Source organism: Terrapene carolina, unplaced genomic scaffold (genome assembly GCF_002925995.2).
Source record: "Terrapene carolina triunguis isolate 2854851 unplaced genomic scaffold, T_m_triunguis-2.0 Scaffold33891, whole genome shotgun sequence".
In the NCBI taxonomy this organism is placed as follows: domain Eukaryota; kingdom Metazoa; phylum Chordata; order Testudines; family Emydidae; genus Terrapene; species Terrapene triunguis.
In genome coordinates, this window is record NW_020698242.1 from 12,222,538 (window position 1) to 12,239,387 (window position 16,850).

At 54.4% G+C, this 16,850-nt stretch overlaps 1 protein-coding gene across 1 annotated transcript in view; it reads left to right on the forward strand.

The window, feature by feature from the left end:
- Nucleotides 1–16,850, forward strand: part of LOC112105768 (zinc finger protein ZFPM1) — a 122,847-nt gene that overhangs the window by 93,933 nt on the left and 12,064 nt on the right. The window contains exon 4 of the mRNA XM_024198688.2: nucleotides 8,655–8,788. Within this exon, the coding sequence (XP_024054456.2) occupies nucleotides 8,655–8,788 (134 nt within the window). The remainder of the gene's footprint in view (nucleotides 1–8,654; nucleotides 8,789–16,850) is intronic.

Here is a 16,850-nt window from a genome sequence, read left to right on the forward strand (position 1 = left end):
CTGAGAGAGGGTGGGGGAGAAAGGGGATGGGACTGATTGGAGGAAGGTGACACGTGCTTGGCTGCTGTTTTCTGATCAGAGTCCATAAGGTTTAATGGAGGAGATCCAGGCCAAAGAGACCCTAGGGAAGGTGGCCATAGAGTAATCCCCAAACAGACCCTGTTCTGCCCAGTTCTCTAGGCAGTGTCCTTTTAGTAGGTTTCATTTGGGAGCTGATAGGGTGTCTAACCCCCCTCCCCCCTGCATCACCCCTTTATTCCTCACCCTTGGCTTTTCAGTTATCTCAGCATGACTCCTTCTCCCCTCCGGTGCTGGATGCATTTTGCCCTCTCCACAGTGGTAGCCAGAAGTCAAACTGGTCCGGAATTTGTCGAGAACCCTTCCCCATCCGCCCACGGGGCTGAAAATACTGAGCCTTCAAAACTGAAACGTTTCCCAGGAAGGTCTCTGTTGAGACCAAACTTCTGGTGGGAAGGTTTCTCAGGTCCCGGTCAAAACGAGAGAGACCCCAGAACCACCCAATAGTCTTGTGCTCTCTGGCCCAGTGAAAGTTGAATTATTGATACAAAGCAGAACAGCTTGAAACTGATAGTGCCGCTGAATCAGGCAGAGCAGCGATTTGAGCCTGGGTCTCTCCCAAATCCCTTGCAAATGCCCTAACTGCCAGGCTGTGGGCGGTGCTCTTCCATCGCCAGCCCTGGGGGGTGTCTGTGCTGCAGACCCCTGAGCGGGTTTGACAGGGACAGAATCTCTTCACTAGTCGGACCTTGGTACCCAGGCTCAGTCCATTGATGTAAGAGGGGCTCTTCCTGGTGTGCCCAGAGCGCAGCTGGTGGTTCATCCCAAGTGAATCGAGGATACGGCGTGAGGAGCAGAAGCTCTGCCTTTAGGACCACGTCGTAGGCAGGGATACTGCCGCTTTCACCCTGTGTATTTTCCTTTGCTGGTGATAGGGTGACCAGATGTCCCGATTTTGGGGTCTTTTTCTTATATAGGCTCCTATTACTCCCCCACCCCCGTTCCGATTTTTCACATTTGTTGTCTGGTCACTCTAGAGCTGGTAAACTTGTAGAAGATCTGCCCTGATGGGCCCGAGCCAGTGCTGTGTGTCTAGAGCCCCATTCCGCCCCGCCCCCATCTTTTCTTCCGGGGGGGGCATGTTCACATTTGTGGCTCTGGATGTGAGTCCTTCCCCTGGTTTCTGGCCAGGGTTGGATCAGCAAAGGGAAGTGTCCTGGCTCTGTCAGACCAGGTTCGCTGTGTTTCCAGATGGCAGAAGTCTTGTGAGACCATCTGATTCCCCTAGCCCCCTGAGATTTCCACCGTTTGGGGTCCAGCGCAGGGGTTTCAGCCCTGTCAACTCCTTGGCCCATCTCTGATTGGAAGGGACCATGGATTCGGTTGCTTTTCCGTCCTTGTTCCTGCTGGGTTTTGTTCCCTTTTCTAGTATCCCCCGGGGGAGAGGGGTATGGGGTGGGGAGTAGCCCCGCTGTACACAGCACCTGCCCTTCAGAGTCCTTCACGCTCCTCTGGGAGCCAGGGATTAGATAGGCGGGTGGCTGCCGCCTCTGCCCTTCTCACCTTCAAGAGCCGGGGAATAAAGCAGGGTTTGTGTCAAAGCAGCAAATCCAATTGAGCTCTTCAAAGGCTCGTTAACAGCAAGGGATCCCGTGTGGCTGGTAGCTCCCAGGAGAGGAGAGGCCAGGGGATCTGTTGCCTCTGCTCTCTCCCCTTGTCCTTCTGCCTCTTCTTGCCAGAGAGATGTGGCTTTATTCTGTCTCCCCTAATCCTCTCGTCCCAGAGCGAAGCTGGTTTGTAATGGTACCTAAGGAGGCCCAGTGAGCAGGGACATGCTGATGGGACGTTGGACGGGCAGCACCATCACCGTGTTAATTTCCTAAATCAGGATAAACCCTAAGATACAAATGTAGCCTGAGTCCCTTTGGCCTCTAGGAGGATAATGTCTGAGAGAAGCATTAGCTAGTCATGCACAGAACAGAGTCAGGACTCCTGGGTCCTATAGCCGCCACTGCCACCCGCGCTGTGTGAGCTTGAGCAGTGGACCATCCTGCACTGAACTATGGAGGAAACAAGCGAGGGGCTGGCTTAGGACCTGTCTGGCTTCTCCGGACGTCACCTCTTCTGCCAACAGCTTGCGGGTAGAGGGTGTTGGGCTCGCACCTTCTGGGCTGATCCCACGCTTCGGAGGGAGAGAGACCTCTCGGATCAGAGCCACCCTCGGGGAGAAAAGTGGAGAGAGCAGACCTGGAAGGTTCTCTGGCAGCTACAGGAAAGATGCTTCTGACCCCCCCAGCCCCACCCCAAAAGAGGGGCCAATCAGCCAGTCATCCCCATGCTGGAGGCTATATTTAACCCCACCCCCAGAAAGCAAAGCCACACCCAGCTATAAAGGGTCTGAAGAGGGGCTTCCCCCTGCTAAAGCTCACTCCTAGTCAGCGGTCAGAGCGGAAGGGAGCAGGGGTGGGGTGGTTGGGGGAGGTAGCCCCACATGGACAGGGGGCTCCGAAATAGAACTGGGGGCGGTTTTCTCGTCACAGGCTCCAGTGGCCGGCCGGGAAGGCAGCTTTGGACTGTTATGATCCATGGGAGCCCAAGCCCACAAGCCAAAGGGCCGGCCTAGGCACCAGGCGCCGGGGACCTCACCGAGCAACCGCGTTGAAAGGACACACATCTGTGATGGCGTTGGAGCTGCCTGGTGGCTGCTGCTGCCCTTGAGGCCTGGAGGACCATGATCCCAAAGACACTGCACCGGGGGAGGTGCTGAACCACCTTCCCATACAGCGGGGACGGTGATTCCGCCCTCCCAGCGGCGCTGTGTGCGAGGCTCTCGGACACCACAACGGTTAGAGCTTGGGCAGTCCCCAGGCGGAAGTAGCACCTCTGCTCTTCTGCAAGGTTCGTAGATCATGGAGATGAGATCTAGAAGGAGGTGTGGACCGAGGACCAGCTCAGATTAATCAGCCCCTCCTAGCCAGGCATTCCCTCGTGGATGATGCCCCGTGGTGCCGTACTTCTCCTGAAATAACCCCAGCACTGAGGATACAGACATTGAGCTGCCAACACCCTGAGTGCAGAGAGACCCGCTGGGTAATAAACCCCTCATCAGGCTCGGAGCTCTCCAGCCAGCACATTATTTGTGCCTCACGGTGTTTCTAATTCTAAAGCAACTTGCCTTCAGACAAGCACCGCCTCCTCCCCTTGGCCTGCCGGATCCCATGGCTGGGCTGAATTTCCAGTGGGGCGGATGATGCCATCGAGAGACATGATAGACTGGAAAGGCAGAGCCAGGCAGGAAAAGGAGCTGGCAGGTAGGGGAGACCTCGCCAACATTGAGTGTCTTTTAATAGCTGAGAGGGAGCACGGACAAATCTTGGTCCAGAATGTTTCAACATTCAACTCTGCATTAGACCGATCCAGGGCCAGGTTGTGGGAGCTGGGCATACAAACACCTGATGTGGGGTTATAAGTGGCTCTGAGTGTGTGTGTGTTAGTGCTGTATGTGCATATGCAAATTAGGTATGCATAAATGTGTGTATAATTGCGTGCCCCTAACCTGGAAAATCTGGCCAACGTGGTCTACGGAGTCTCTGTTTATTTATTTTTTTCCCCTCTGGTTTATTGCAATTGGAAAGTCCCTCTTTATTGCGTGTAAAGCCAATTTTAGGAAAGCGTGGGCCTTTGCCTGCCTCTGAGGCTGGCTCATTTTAAGAGGTTAAGAATATATTGCTGCTAGCCGTGAATAGAGTTGCTCCCTTAGCTCAAACAATAAAGGCTTAGATTTTCATCTCTGAAGATCAGAGGTTTCAAACCCAGCTGAGGGCCCAGCCATGAAGAGGGGGCCGGGATCAGTCTAAATAAATTATAAATTGTGGGAAGATTCCTGGGAGCAGCGAGGCATACGAGTGTCTCTGCATTGTGCACGCTGTGATGCTACCCTCCCATGAAGATGACCTTATTGTTCTATCCTCTTTGGTGGGAGCTCAACGTTGGGTATCTTATCCAGGCTGTCCTGATCCCATGGACGATACAGCAGAACTGTTCTGTACCTCTCCTGACACAGTAAGTGCTCAGAGGCTGGAATCTCTGCCTTTCCTCCCACCACCTCCTGGATAATCTGCATGGGTCTTCCGAGCGAAATGAGCGATTTGATTTCATTGACGGTCACCAGCCCATGTCATGGACAGGCCAGGACAGGCCGCAGCCAGGTCAGCTTCACAAGAGGGCAGCCTGCATGTACAGCAGTCTTTTCAATAAGCCTTGGGACACCGGGGACGTTTCTGAAGAAAACAAAAGTTGGGCCAATATTTTAAGACTAAACTGGATGACCTGGGTAATTATAGGCCTGTTAACCTGACAAGATAATGGAGCAGCTGATCTGGGACTCAATTCATAAAGAATTAAAGGAATTAATGCCAATCAACATGGGTTTTGGGGAAATCGATCCGGTCCAACTAACTGGATATCCTTTTTTTAAGAGATTACAAGTATGATTGATAAAGATAATAGTGGTGACGTAATATACTTACAGTTCTGTAAGGCGTTTGACTTAGTACCCACGACATTTTGATTTAAAAAACTGGAACGATCTGAAATGAACATGGCATAGATTAAATGGATTAAAAACTGGCTAACTGATAGGTCTCAAAGTGTCATTCTAAACAAGGAAATATCTTGAACGGGTGTGTTGCGAGTGGAGTCCTGCAGGGATCAGTGCTTGGCTACTTAACATTTTTATCAATGTCCTGGAAGAAACAAAAAATCATCACTGATAAAGTTTGCAGATGATGCGAAAATTGGCGTGGTAAATAACGAAGAGGACAGGCCACTGATGAAGAGCGATTTGGATCGCTTGCTAAGCTGGGCTCAGGCAAACAATAGGCATTTTAATACGGCTAAATGTCAATGTCTACCTCTAGGAACAAAGGATGTCGGCCATACTTACGGGGTGGGGGACTTTATCCTGGGAAGCAGTGACTCCGAAAAAGAGTTAGAAGTCATAGTGAATAATCTGCTGAATGTGTGACGCTGTGGCCAAAAGAGCTACTGCGATCCTTGAATGTATAAACAGGGGAATCTGGAGTAGGAGCAGAGAGATTATTTCACCGCTCTATTGGGCAGTGGTGCAACTGCTGCTGGAACACTGTGTCCAGTTCTGGTGGTCACAATTCAAGAAGGACGTTGCTAAATTGGAGAGGGATTTAGAGAAGAGCCCCGAGAATGATTACAGGAGTTAGCTGAACAAAGAGAAGGTGAAGGGGTGACTTGATAGTCTATAAGTACCTACGTAGGGAACACATACTTGATAATGGGCTCTTCAATCTAGCAGAGAAAGGTCTAACAGGATCCAACTGTTGGAAGTAAAAGCCAGACCAATTCAGACTGGAAATAAGGTGTAAATGTTTAACAGTGAAAGTAACTAGTCATTGGAACAACTTACCGAGGGTTGTGGTGGATTCTCCATCACTGGCCATTTTTTAAAACCAGATGGGCTGTTTTTCAAAAAGCTCGGCTCTGGGAATTATTTGGGGGAGGTTCTGTGGCCTGCGTTGTGCAGGAGGTCAGACTAGATGATCACAATGGTCCCTTCTGGCCTTGGACTCTATGAATCTCTCTCTCTCTTGCTGCAGGTTTTCTGGGGACTCAATAGCTGTCCCCTTCCCATTGGCGTCTTCACTTTAACCCTGCTGCGTGGGGTGATGGGGCCTCCATTTAGCACACATTTGAGTGTTGGTTCGCTGCCATCTTATCTGCACTTGGAAAGACAAAAGCGCAGTTAAAACATTTTAGAGCAGCCTTCATAGTGTATTTACATGTTATCTAACCCATTAAACCTAGAAGCTTATCAGATCATCAAGGCCATTAAGCCCTGAAGCTGCCTCGACTTAGGGTTCTCGGAAGTGAAATGGCTCCTACTGCCTCCCTTGTGATGGAATGCCGGGGTGCATGATGGACGAGGCTTTTCACTCCATGCTCTGCCATGGATGCAGACATGAGCACCTGGGCACCACCTCTTTCATGGTGAGAGGCATCGACTAGTGCAAATCAATGTGCTCTGTGGAGTTAGATTTGAAAGATGCCGTGGAAAAACAGGCCGATAGGAGAGACTGAGTCCCACCGCGAACCTGTAGGGCACTTTCCTGACCCGAGCAGGAGATCCCAGCTCGGAGATCCCTGCTCAGAGGTCCAGAGGAAGGCGTGAAGCAAAGCACACCCAAGCTGTCTGGAAACGTGCACCAGGTGAAAATGATTTCATAGAATCACAGAAATGTCAGGGCTGGAAGGGGCCTAGAGAGGTCATCAAATCCAGCCCCATGCGTTGAGGCAGGACCAAGTAAACTCAGACCATCCCTGGCAGGTGTCTGTCCAACCGGTTCTTAAAAACTTCCAATGATGGGGATTCCACACCCTCCCTTGGAAGCCTGGTCCAGAGCTGAACTACCCTTAGAGTTACAAAGGTTTTCCTGATCCGTAACCTAAATCTCCCTTGCTGCAAATTAAGCCCATTACTTCTTGCCCTGCCTTCAGTGGACACGGAGAACAATTGATCCCTGTCCACTGCGTAACAGCTCTTAACGTATTTGGAGACGATCAGGTCCCCACTCAGTGTTCTTTTCGCAAGACTAAACATGCCCAGTTTTTTTAACCTTTCCTCATAGGTGCTCAGGGTTTCTAAACCTTTTATTATTTTTGTTGCTCTCCTCTGGACTCTCTCCAATTTGTCCACATCTTTGCTCAAGTGTGGCACCCAGAACTGGACACAGGACTCCAGCTGAGGCCTCACCAGTGCCGAATACAGCGGGACCATTACCTCCCATGTCTTGCATACAACATGCCTGTTAATACACCCCGGAATGATAGTAGCCTTTTTTCGCAACAGCATCACCTTGTTGACTTGTATTCAATTTGTGATTCGCTGTAACCCCCAGATCCTTTCCAGCAGTACTCTCGCCTGGCCAGTTAGCCCCATTTTGTTGGTGTGTTTGATTTTTTCCTTCTTAAGTGAAGTACTTTGCACTTTTCTATATTGCCTTTCAGCTGGTTGATTTCAGACCAATTCTCTTATTTGTCCAGGTCATTTTGATTCTAATCCTGTCCTCCAAAGTGCTAGCAACCCCTCTCAGCTTGGTGTTAGCTGAAGATTTTATAAGCATACTCTCCACTCTGTTATCGAAGTCATGAATGACAATACTGAATAGTACCGGACCCAGGACTGACCCCTGCAGGACCCCAACTCCAAATATGTACTGATCAGTCTGATCCCCCGCACGTGAGCATGAGTCCCTGCATTTACACACACAATCCCTCCCTAGAGCCTGGGCTGCCTCCTGAATTTGAAGCAATTCCCTGCTGTTGCCTTGAGTGGAAAGATGGTTCTGGTTCTCTTGTTCCTGCCGATCATTGGCTGGAGCAGCGGTGTGTTTAGGTTTCTGTGTTTCAGGATGGCTTTACATGGGAACAGGGCGAGTGGCAGGACTCTCCCTGCTCCAGCACTGGGGAAGAGGCCTTGCTAGATTGCACTGTTTGCCTGAGGCTGGTACTAAACTGAGAATTATTGCAGCTCTGCCGTTATTGTGCCAGCAAAGATGGGGGCACTGCCATAGACTGGTCTCAGGTGTCCTTACCACCGGGTAAAGTAGTCCTGCTCACGTTTGCACACCACAGTGGTTAGAAATGCCCATCGCCCGTCTGCACCTGGCTAGAGCCAACGTGCTCAAAAGTCGCACTGTAGACGAGGCCTTTCGGACTTGACCTGGACTGATGCTTTGTGCCCCGGCAGCAGCACCCGAAACTACTTCTTAAAAGAGTCTTGACCTCTGCATCGACTCACCTTCAGATGTTGCCCACCACGATGCCCCCAGCGCCTACCCTACAGTGCTGCCCACCCCACCCATCTCGTTGTGCCTTCCTGTGTGCGTTCAGCCATCGCTTGAGTCCCTTGATTTCAGCCCGGTTCTCCAGCTTATCAGCTCCACCCTCCCCATGTGTGTGCGAGCTCTCCCTCTTCTCCCCTGTGACCAACCCAGTCTCCTCCACTCCAGCTGCTGAATTGCAAAGGGCGGCTTGCCTTGGACCCAGAAGATATTTCTGTCCCCATCTGCCCCAGCTGTGCAGAACGCAAGCACTGTTGGGTTTTGTGCATTTCTCTTTTAGGCAGCTGCGTATCCATGTTACACACATCCCCCCCCCTCAGCCACACCTAGTTAGTCCCTAGACATTTCCAGAGGGAATTGACATGTCGCTCAGATTGAAAGAGAACACAGTGCCTGGTAAACAGGAAGGGCTGCTGATTCCATGCAGCAAAGCACCCAGAAGTTGATCCTTCTCTTCGCTGAGAATCTCTTGACTCCACCAAACTACCTGGAAATCTCCTGCAAACAGGCTCCAATGCTCACCTGCTTCCCGATGGGCTGCAGATCCCATGAGAAGTCGGTTACTTAGGTGTATTTAAATCACCGAGCAAAGGTCTGACTTTGTTCCTGTTTAACGGGGACCATTTGTAGTCTGGAAGGCGAGCAGTGCTCTTCGGTTGGGCTTGGCTTTGACGGGTTACTGCCGTGCCCTTTGAATGCTGTGGGGCAGCAGGGTGAATCCAGGCCCCTCTCTCACCCTCCTCTTGTCCTCTCTCTCCCCAGATGAGCTGGAGCTGGTCGCGCTGGAGGGGGAGAGCAGAGTGCGTGCTAGGCGGAGCCTGCCAGAGGGGTTGTCCTGGGGGCCGTACCCAGGGAATATCCACAGCGAGCTGGCTTCTCCAGGGCAGAGCGAGACGGTAAGAACCACTCTGTGCTCCCATTGTTTGGGCCCCATGCAGCTGGTCTGGGCGAGGTCTGCCAGGGCCTCTGTCCCCACCAAGAAGGACTAGGTCCGTCCTCTCCATGGGAGAACCACCCCTCGCGGCCCTACAGCAGCACTCTGGGGGTTTCCTTGGTGTGGCGTCTCCAGACCAGCTCAGGGATGATGGTACTTTGCCCGGTGCCGTCGCTGTCCGTTTTTTATTCCTTCATAAAATGCATGCGAGATGTCCGTCCGTGTTAAGGCTGACGGCGCAGAGATTTTATGCAAATGACTTGTGGCCCTGATTTACATATTTGCAAGTATGTTGCCTTATTTACATATCAGCAAATGCCCTGGTTACCAGCACTTAAGCCTGACAAGGCTGCACCATGGAATGAGCTGGAGGAACGCCGGCATTGTCGTGCTCCTGGCTGGCTCTGGTATCTCCAGGGGTTGTGTCCAGGTAACGGTGGTGGCTCCTGGAATGGTCCTAGCCATAGAGATGGAGCCTGGAATGTCTCGTTCAGGAGGTTGAAGCTCCTAGGCAAGAACAGTGCGGAGAGCAGCTACAAACAGGCCCCAGCGGAGACTGGCTGGTCAGGGCGTGGGATCCCTCTGCCTGTCCACAGAGACCCCTGGAGGGCTCCTCACAACCCCAAGAGTGGGGCAGCTGGGGCACCAAGAGCCGCCAGAGTTGGGCTTGGCCTGCAGGGGGCAGCACTGACCCCAAGGTTTCAAACCAACCCTCTTTTCATTTAAAAAAGGGCTTTTTCCCCCCTTCCCCAAACGAAAAATCCCATGAACCATTGTCTTTGCCATGGACAGTTTCTGCATGGCTATCGTCAATCTCACGTGCTGTAGCCCCGGGTTTCAGCCAATGGGAGCTATCAATCATTGTTTTGATTTATTTTTTTTAATCAAACCCTTTTCCCCGCCAAGAAATCTAGGAAAAGCCAGCTCTGCCCAGGAGCTCCCCATTCAGCATGCAGTCCACTAGACCCTCTCTAGGGAGAGGCCATTTTAACTCTCCATACACTGTCAGCTAAAGGGGGCCAGTGAAGTCTCTCCTGTTTGCTTATTCAAAATGGTGGTGGAAATGGGAGGTAAATCTCTTCCAAAGAGGGGGGGTCGGAAGGGAAGAGTTAGTTGGCTCCAGATCTCGATTCTGGTAGGAATTTCCCTCCCTACCACAATCTGTGCACTGTGGATGCGCTGTTCCTCAGTGACTGTCTCAACTGGTATCTCCCTCCCTCACATGCGCGCACCCGTCCCCTGGAGAAGCACCGCGGCTGACGTACGCTTTAGTCTTCTGTGGTCACAGCTGGTGCCTGGAAGATGTCTTCTTGTGGGGCATCGGTCACCTCTTTGGAAGCCTTTCTTACGAGGTTTGGTGCGAGCTGTGGCTGGCCGTGGCGATGAGATTACTCGTCGCTCGCTTTGGCAGGCTCTTGAGAATTGCTCCGTCCCTCTGGGAGTTAACTTCTCACGCACACAGCCCCCCTTGAGAAAAGGCTGGGCCCACTGCACAGGTCTGGTCAAGATGATGGATGGGCTGCATTTATTCTTGCTGATAAACCGTTACGACAAAGTCATCCTGGTTCTGTCCCCAAGCTGCAGTTTGGCACAAGACTTAAGGTTTGCTTTTCCCACCGCACCGGCTGTCTCCCAGGCTTGTGCATGCCTGACTCCCTTTTCCCCCAGTCCCTTCCAAGCACCTTGGTGTAACTATAACACAAAGCCGAGGCCCCAGTTCCCTGGTGCCGGAATGTGGCCGTTCACGCGCGGGACGCGAGCTGCCATCTCTCCTGTTCCGCTCATCTCATTAATGCAGACCCTGGCAGGGCTATATCACCGCAGCACCAGGCTTTAGAAGTGCACTGATGAACAGACCTGTGATCTCTTTTGAAATCCCAGATGGAGCTTCCTACCTGCTGGGCTTAATTTCTGAATCCACCGCTGTCAGTGGTGCAGAGACCCAAGCCAAGCTTGTTCCGCCCTGTTGTCTCTCGCTGTGCCCCCCCCTCCCCATTTCACTAACCCTCATCACAGATGTACTGGGGGGGAGCATGTCCCCCTCCCCACTAGAATTTCTTCTCTCTGCCCTTTGCTCTGTAGTACTCTTGATCAGACGCGTGACGTTGTGATCTGCCTGGCCAGTTCCATAGGATGATAGATCTTCCAGGCACTGCACAAGCTTTTATTAGTCTGCTTGGAAGCTCTGTCCGCACTTGCAGAATATGCCACGGGCTTCCTGTAGGGTCTCGGGGACATCGAGGAAGGAATGGCCCCAGGATCAGAGCAGCACACCTGGGATTCGCCGGCTCCTGCCGACGAGCACAGTCCGTTGTTGCCTCCCGTTCTTCAGCACAAGTCCAGATTCTACCGGTGCCCTTGGCGCTTCGTAGACTGGCAAACCTACAGATCCCTGCCCCCAGGAACCTACACTGGTCTAGACTTGGGGGAATGGTGCAGAAATGGCTCCCCAATGCTCATTCACCTTTTCAAGGGCCGTGCTGTGGCTGTCTCAGCCGCTTGTGTTCTCGCTCTCCGAGAGCAGCCAGGGGGTGAGGTGGCTGGCAGGATGTGCGCTGAGTCCTCACACCGGACTGCCACAGACGCAGGGACCAGCCAGAGAGACACACCAAGGAACGTACCCGGCATTGGTGTGTCCCAAAGGGAGCCAGGGGACTGGTGGGTGGGAGCTTCCTCTGCAGGTTTTCCCCTCCTGCTCTATTAAAATGCCCCAGGCAGAGCTGCAGTACAGGGCAAGCCACCCGGAATTCCCAAAGGGCTCGGTGATCGCCACCCAGCTCCCAGTGAGGGTGCCACAGTGCGTCCCCGCAGCAGGACTCTCAGCGCCACACGTCCCGTTCACCGTGTCAGGCCTCTCTGCACACTTGCCGCCCCAGCCCTGCAAATACACAATTGCCAGGTACTCGGAGTTACGTTCATCCAATCAGGGAACTGAAACAGTGCCGTGTGACCTGCGGCCAGGCAGAACTGTTCCCGGTTCAAACAGCGACTGCTGGATCCTCGCAGTGAAGTTTGTGGACAATGTGGTTTTTCCATTGGACATTTGACCAGTAGCTGCCAGTGCACCCAAACTCATGGGAGCTGAGCCAGGCAATTCACACACAAAATCAACGGCCAAAGTCCACAAAGAGATTGTTTGCTGCTAATAGTTTGCCCCGTTCTGGCCCAGGGGAGGGTAGGAGGCGCATGTATGACTGTAGACAAACTTGCGATGCTTTGGTAACGTACTCTCCTTGTCTCGTATATGTAACGTCATGGTCCATATTTTCAAGCAAATGCGTGCGTAACTGCCGGCTGAAGTTGCACATCCACCTACTGTTGTTGTGTGTGCATTGTCATGGGGCATGTCTCTGACCGCGCAGGGCTTCTCTTCCAGTCTGAGGGAGCCGGTGTCGAAAGGTTCCTGGAGAGAGGGATGGCCTAACAAAGATCACGGGCGCTATACAAAGATCGATCTAAACTGCAAGCCGGGTTTCTGCACAGAACTAGCACAAACACAGAGTTTGGAACCCAGTTGCCAGGAAAATAAAAGAGCCAGACGCACGACAGTGGTGCCTTCCAGGAGGGCAGTCGTGGGGTCTCAGTTCCCAGGGGGCTGAAGGGACGCGGACCTTTTGGCTCGGGCTCGGTGTCCTACCTGAGAGAGTGCAGGGATGCAGAGCAGCTTTGTGCCTGTGGGTTGCAAATTCTAATCCTGACCCTGCCACTGACTCAGAGGGTGACCTCGGTTATGTCACTTCTCTGCCTCAGTTTCCCCAGGACTAATATTGAGATGACGCCCTTGACCTGCCCACATCGGAGTGCAATGTCTGAGGCTTTATGTAGAGTGTTTGGAAATCACGGCGCTCCGTGGATGGATGGTGCAATGAGTGCTGTACGGTATCATAGACACACACGGGGGTGAGACACGGGGGAGGGCTAGAGACTGTCTGTAGCAGTCACCTGCTTTAATGAACCAAGCCAGGCTCCCTGGCTGTGAGTTACCAGGCTGAGTTGGAAGCCTGTGGCTGTCGCAGTCCCAGTGGGTCCTCGTGTGCCTGGCCAGACTCTGCCCACTTTAGTGCACTGGCAGAGCCACCTGCCCGGCTCGCGTGGTACCCAAGGTGCCTTTCTGCTGTGGGGGGGTGATGCTGGGAGCCCAGGAAGAGCCGAGCGCTGCACTGGGCGTAGGGTGAGGAGCAGCACAGAATTGCCGCTGGAGGGTGGATAGGAACATCCCAGGGAGTCACAGACGGCTGCATCAACCAGTCAGGAGGCAGCCCTGGTGACTCCAAGGAGACCGTGTTCCACTCTCCTCTCTGGAAGATGCATTCAGCCCACTCGTTATTTTATCTGCATGGTGCCCGCCGTGTGCCAGGAGCTTACGGGCTCTGGGGGCTGCCAGCCTAAGAAGTATCTGCCTTTCTCCATGGACTGGGAGGACCAGGGGAAAAGCCAGCTTGGAAGTGGGGTGCAGAGTGGTGGATAAGCTAGCAGAAATGGCTTGGCTTTCCCCCACCCCAGCCTCCTCTGACCCAGACATGCTGCTGGGAGCAGATGTCCTTGCTGCGGGATTGGGAGCCCGGGTGAAACCTGCCCAGTGAGCCGTCCCGACGCTTGACTCGCCCTGGCAGTGCCGTCTGTGTCTCAGGGCCCAGGCTGGCTTGCTGGGAGCTCAGCGACTCCTCCGCCTGGGGGAGGCGGATTCCCAGCTTACAGAGACAGCACCCTCTCCAGCAGGACGGGCTGAGGCGACAGCTGTGCCCTCCGTGGATTTCCCTCCCAGCCCTGGCCCGACGCTGCGGGGGCTTGGCCAGGCCCCACCATATCTTCAGAAGCCGGGAGGGGACGGTGGGATCGTCCAGAACTTTAAAGTTCTTGCAAGAAATATTGGGACAAAGAGTCTTGGCTGTGTCTTTCTCTCTCTCTTTTTTTTTAGCTCAGGCCCTGTTTATCTTTGCCGAATTAAATCCTTGATTAACCCTTATCTCTCCATTTCAGCGGCTATCTCTCCTTTGGCGCCGTATGTCCAGACACCCGGTACAGGATGATTGATTCCTTAAAGATACGCGCGGCTTTTCGGATACTTCATTTATTGTCTAAATATTTTTGCTCCCATTTCAGCAGCTCCCTTATCGAGCCGCGTTGATGATTTCCAGCCCTGCTTTTCTCTGCCGCTCGCCTCCCTTCCTATCTCTGCCCAGAGAACTGAGGAAGGAATCGCAGCTCCATCCCTGATAGTGACTATCGCCCTTCAGTCGATTTTCCTTTGTTGTTTTTGAGGAGGGGGGAGGAAGAACAAGGCACGGCCTCCCCGGAGCGTCTGGTTACAGGCTGCCATCCTGCCCGGGGACAAGCCGCGGGGCGCATGCTCAGGGCCTGGCTTGTCTGTCTCGCTCTGATTGTTGGGCCCGACCTGCCGGGAGGCTGCTGGGGGGACATCACGCTTGGCTGGAGCGTAGTTCCGAGCTGCCTTGGGAACTCCGGGCCAGCCAAGTTTCTGGGGCATGCTGCACTGGCTGCTGGGGTAAACATGGGTGCCCCCAATGCTTACAGTGACATCCAAACAGCAAGTGCTCTTCAGAGGGACTCCCCGCTCCCGTCACCTTGCTGTTGTAGATGCACCACAAGCCGTTGTCACTGTCGCTGGCCGTGGCCATCCGCACAAGCCATGCGAAGTGCAGCCTGGGCCAGCCCAACTTTCCACCTAATAATACTAACAGCGAGCTGTGCTGCGGACACAGCGCTTCTTGTCTGTCGATCTCCAGCCGCCGTACAAAGGAGGCCGGCATCAGCTGCAAAATGGGGGAAACTGAGGCACAGAATGGGGCAGTGACTTGTCCAGAATCGGACGGTGGCAGTGCTGGGATTAGAACCCAGTTCTCCGGAGTCCCAGGCCAGTGCTCGAGCCACTAGGCGACACTGCCTCCCCTCAGGCGCTAACCGGGCAGGGCTCCCTTAGCAGGACAAAGCAAAGTCCTGCACCTTGTCATTGCCACGTAACCAGCCTGGCCCGCAGCCCCCCTGGAGAGGAACCTGGCTAAGGAGGGGTGGCCCGCTACCCCCATAGATAAAAGCCCTGGCATGTCTCCACTGCTGGAGTTACTCCTCTGCCTGGGACACAAGGAATCCAGGAGTCCCACTCTGCTTATGAGCCCTGCAGGGCCGGCTCATGGGCCACCGCCATTCAGGCAAGATGCCATCCAGCCGTCTGGCAGGGGGTTGGACCCAAGCTTGGGCTCTGCTCCCCGCCCAGGCAATGGGGACACGGACGAGAATGTTGCTGGCCCTATTGTGCTAAGGGGTGCGCATAGGGGTGTTGTGACTATTTCTTGCCCATTCTCTGCAGTGCTGTCAGAGCCAGCCTGGACTGGTGCCTGTGACTCACAGAGCTGCCCGGCCCAGCTCCGGGGGCTCACCAGGCTGCCTGCTGTAACAGGGCCTGGGCTTGCCTTGCCTGCATCCTTCTTCTCCTCTCCTTCCCCCACCCAGGTGTCTCCCTGCCCCAAAGCCCTGCACAGCCCCGGCACAAAGTTAATGGCTAACTCCTCTCCCTGCCCCCCCCCGGCGTGTCTGCTGGTGTCTGAGTGGCGGAACGGGAGGTCGGCGCTGCCCCAGATAAAGCTCTGCGAGCGAGCGGATGCTGCGCAGATAGGGTTTCTGATGGTTATCGGGGCCGGTTCAGAATCGAGACACTGACCTCATTGTTAAGAGAAAAACAAGGAGGGTTGTGAGAGCCACTGGGCAGCTGGGGGGGGGGCCGAGGCACAGCATGGCCCTGTGACGGGGGTAGGGTGACCAGTTGTCCCGATTTTATAGGGACAGTCCCGATATTTGGGGCTTTTTTCTTATATAGGCTCCTATTACCCCCCACCCCCTGTCCCGATTATTCACCCTTGCTACCTGGTCAGCCTAGACGGGGGGCATGTGAAGGGGGAGCCATGCCAGGTGGCCAGCGCTCATCAGGCAGAGGGGACGGGCAGCTTCGCTCCTCCCCGATCCTTCCCCAGCATTGTGCCAGGACACAAAGGGAGACTGGGCCTGGGCTGAGCCCTGCTGAATTTGGGGAGATGGGGGTGCAGGAGGGGGACGAGCCATTGAACTGGGATGCAGTTAGACCAAACCAGTGTAAATGTGGGGGCGGGGGGATTTCTCCCAGGCAGAGGCTGCTCCTGGAACTAGCCCGTGCCCCTCCGTTGTGTATGCGCATGGCTGTTGCTTGCTCCCTCGGCAGCACTGGGCAGTGGGACCATGGGGAACGGTTTGTTATTGTAGGGTTACTTGGGAGCCGGGGTTGGAGGGTCACTGGGCCGGGCCGTGGGGGATGGTTCGGGGTCGCTGGGCTGGGCCACGGGGGTCAGTTTGGGGTCGCTGGGCTGGGCCATGGGGGATGGTTTGGGGTCAGAGGGTCACGGAGCCAGTTTGGGGTAGGAGGGTGGCCTAGGCCACGGAGGCCGATTTGGGTAGGAGGGGGGCTGGGTTCATTTACATAATCATAGAATATCAGGGTTAGAAGGGACCTCAGGAGGTCATCTAGTCCAACCCCCTGCTCAAAGCAGGACCAATCCCCAGACAGATTTTTGCCCCAGGTTGGGCTGGGTCGTGGAGGCCAGTTTGGGGTTGCTGGGCTGGGCTTCAGGGGTCAGTTTGCGGTCGCAGAGCTGGGCCACGGGGGCTGGTTTGGGGTCATTGGGCTGGGCCACGGGGGCCGGTTTGGGGTTGGATGGTCGCTGGTCTGGATCAGAGGATTCCTGGGCTGAGACATGGGGGCCGGTTTGGGGTTGGATGGTCGCTGGTTTGGGTCAGAGGGTTCCTGGGCTGGGCCATGGGGGCCAGTTTGGGATTGGAGGGTTGCTGAGCCAGGCTGTGGGGGCCAGTGTGAGGTCAGAGGGTCAATGGGCTGGGTCGCGGGGGCCCGTTTGGGATCAGAGGGTCGCTGGGTTGGGCTGCGGGAGCCGGTGTGGAGTTGGAGGATCACTGGACTGAGCCATGAGGGCTGGTTTGGGGTCTCTGGGCCGGGCCGCAGGGGCCGGTTGGGATCAGAG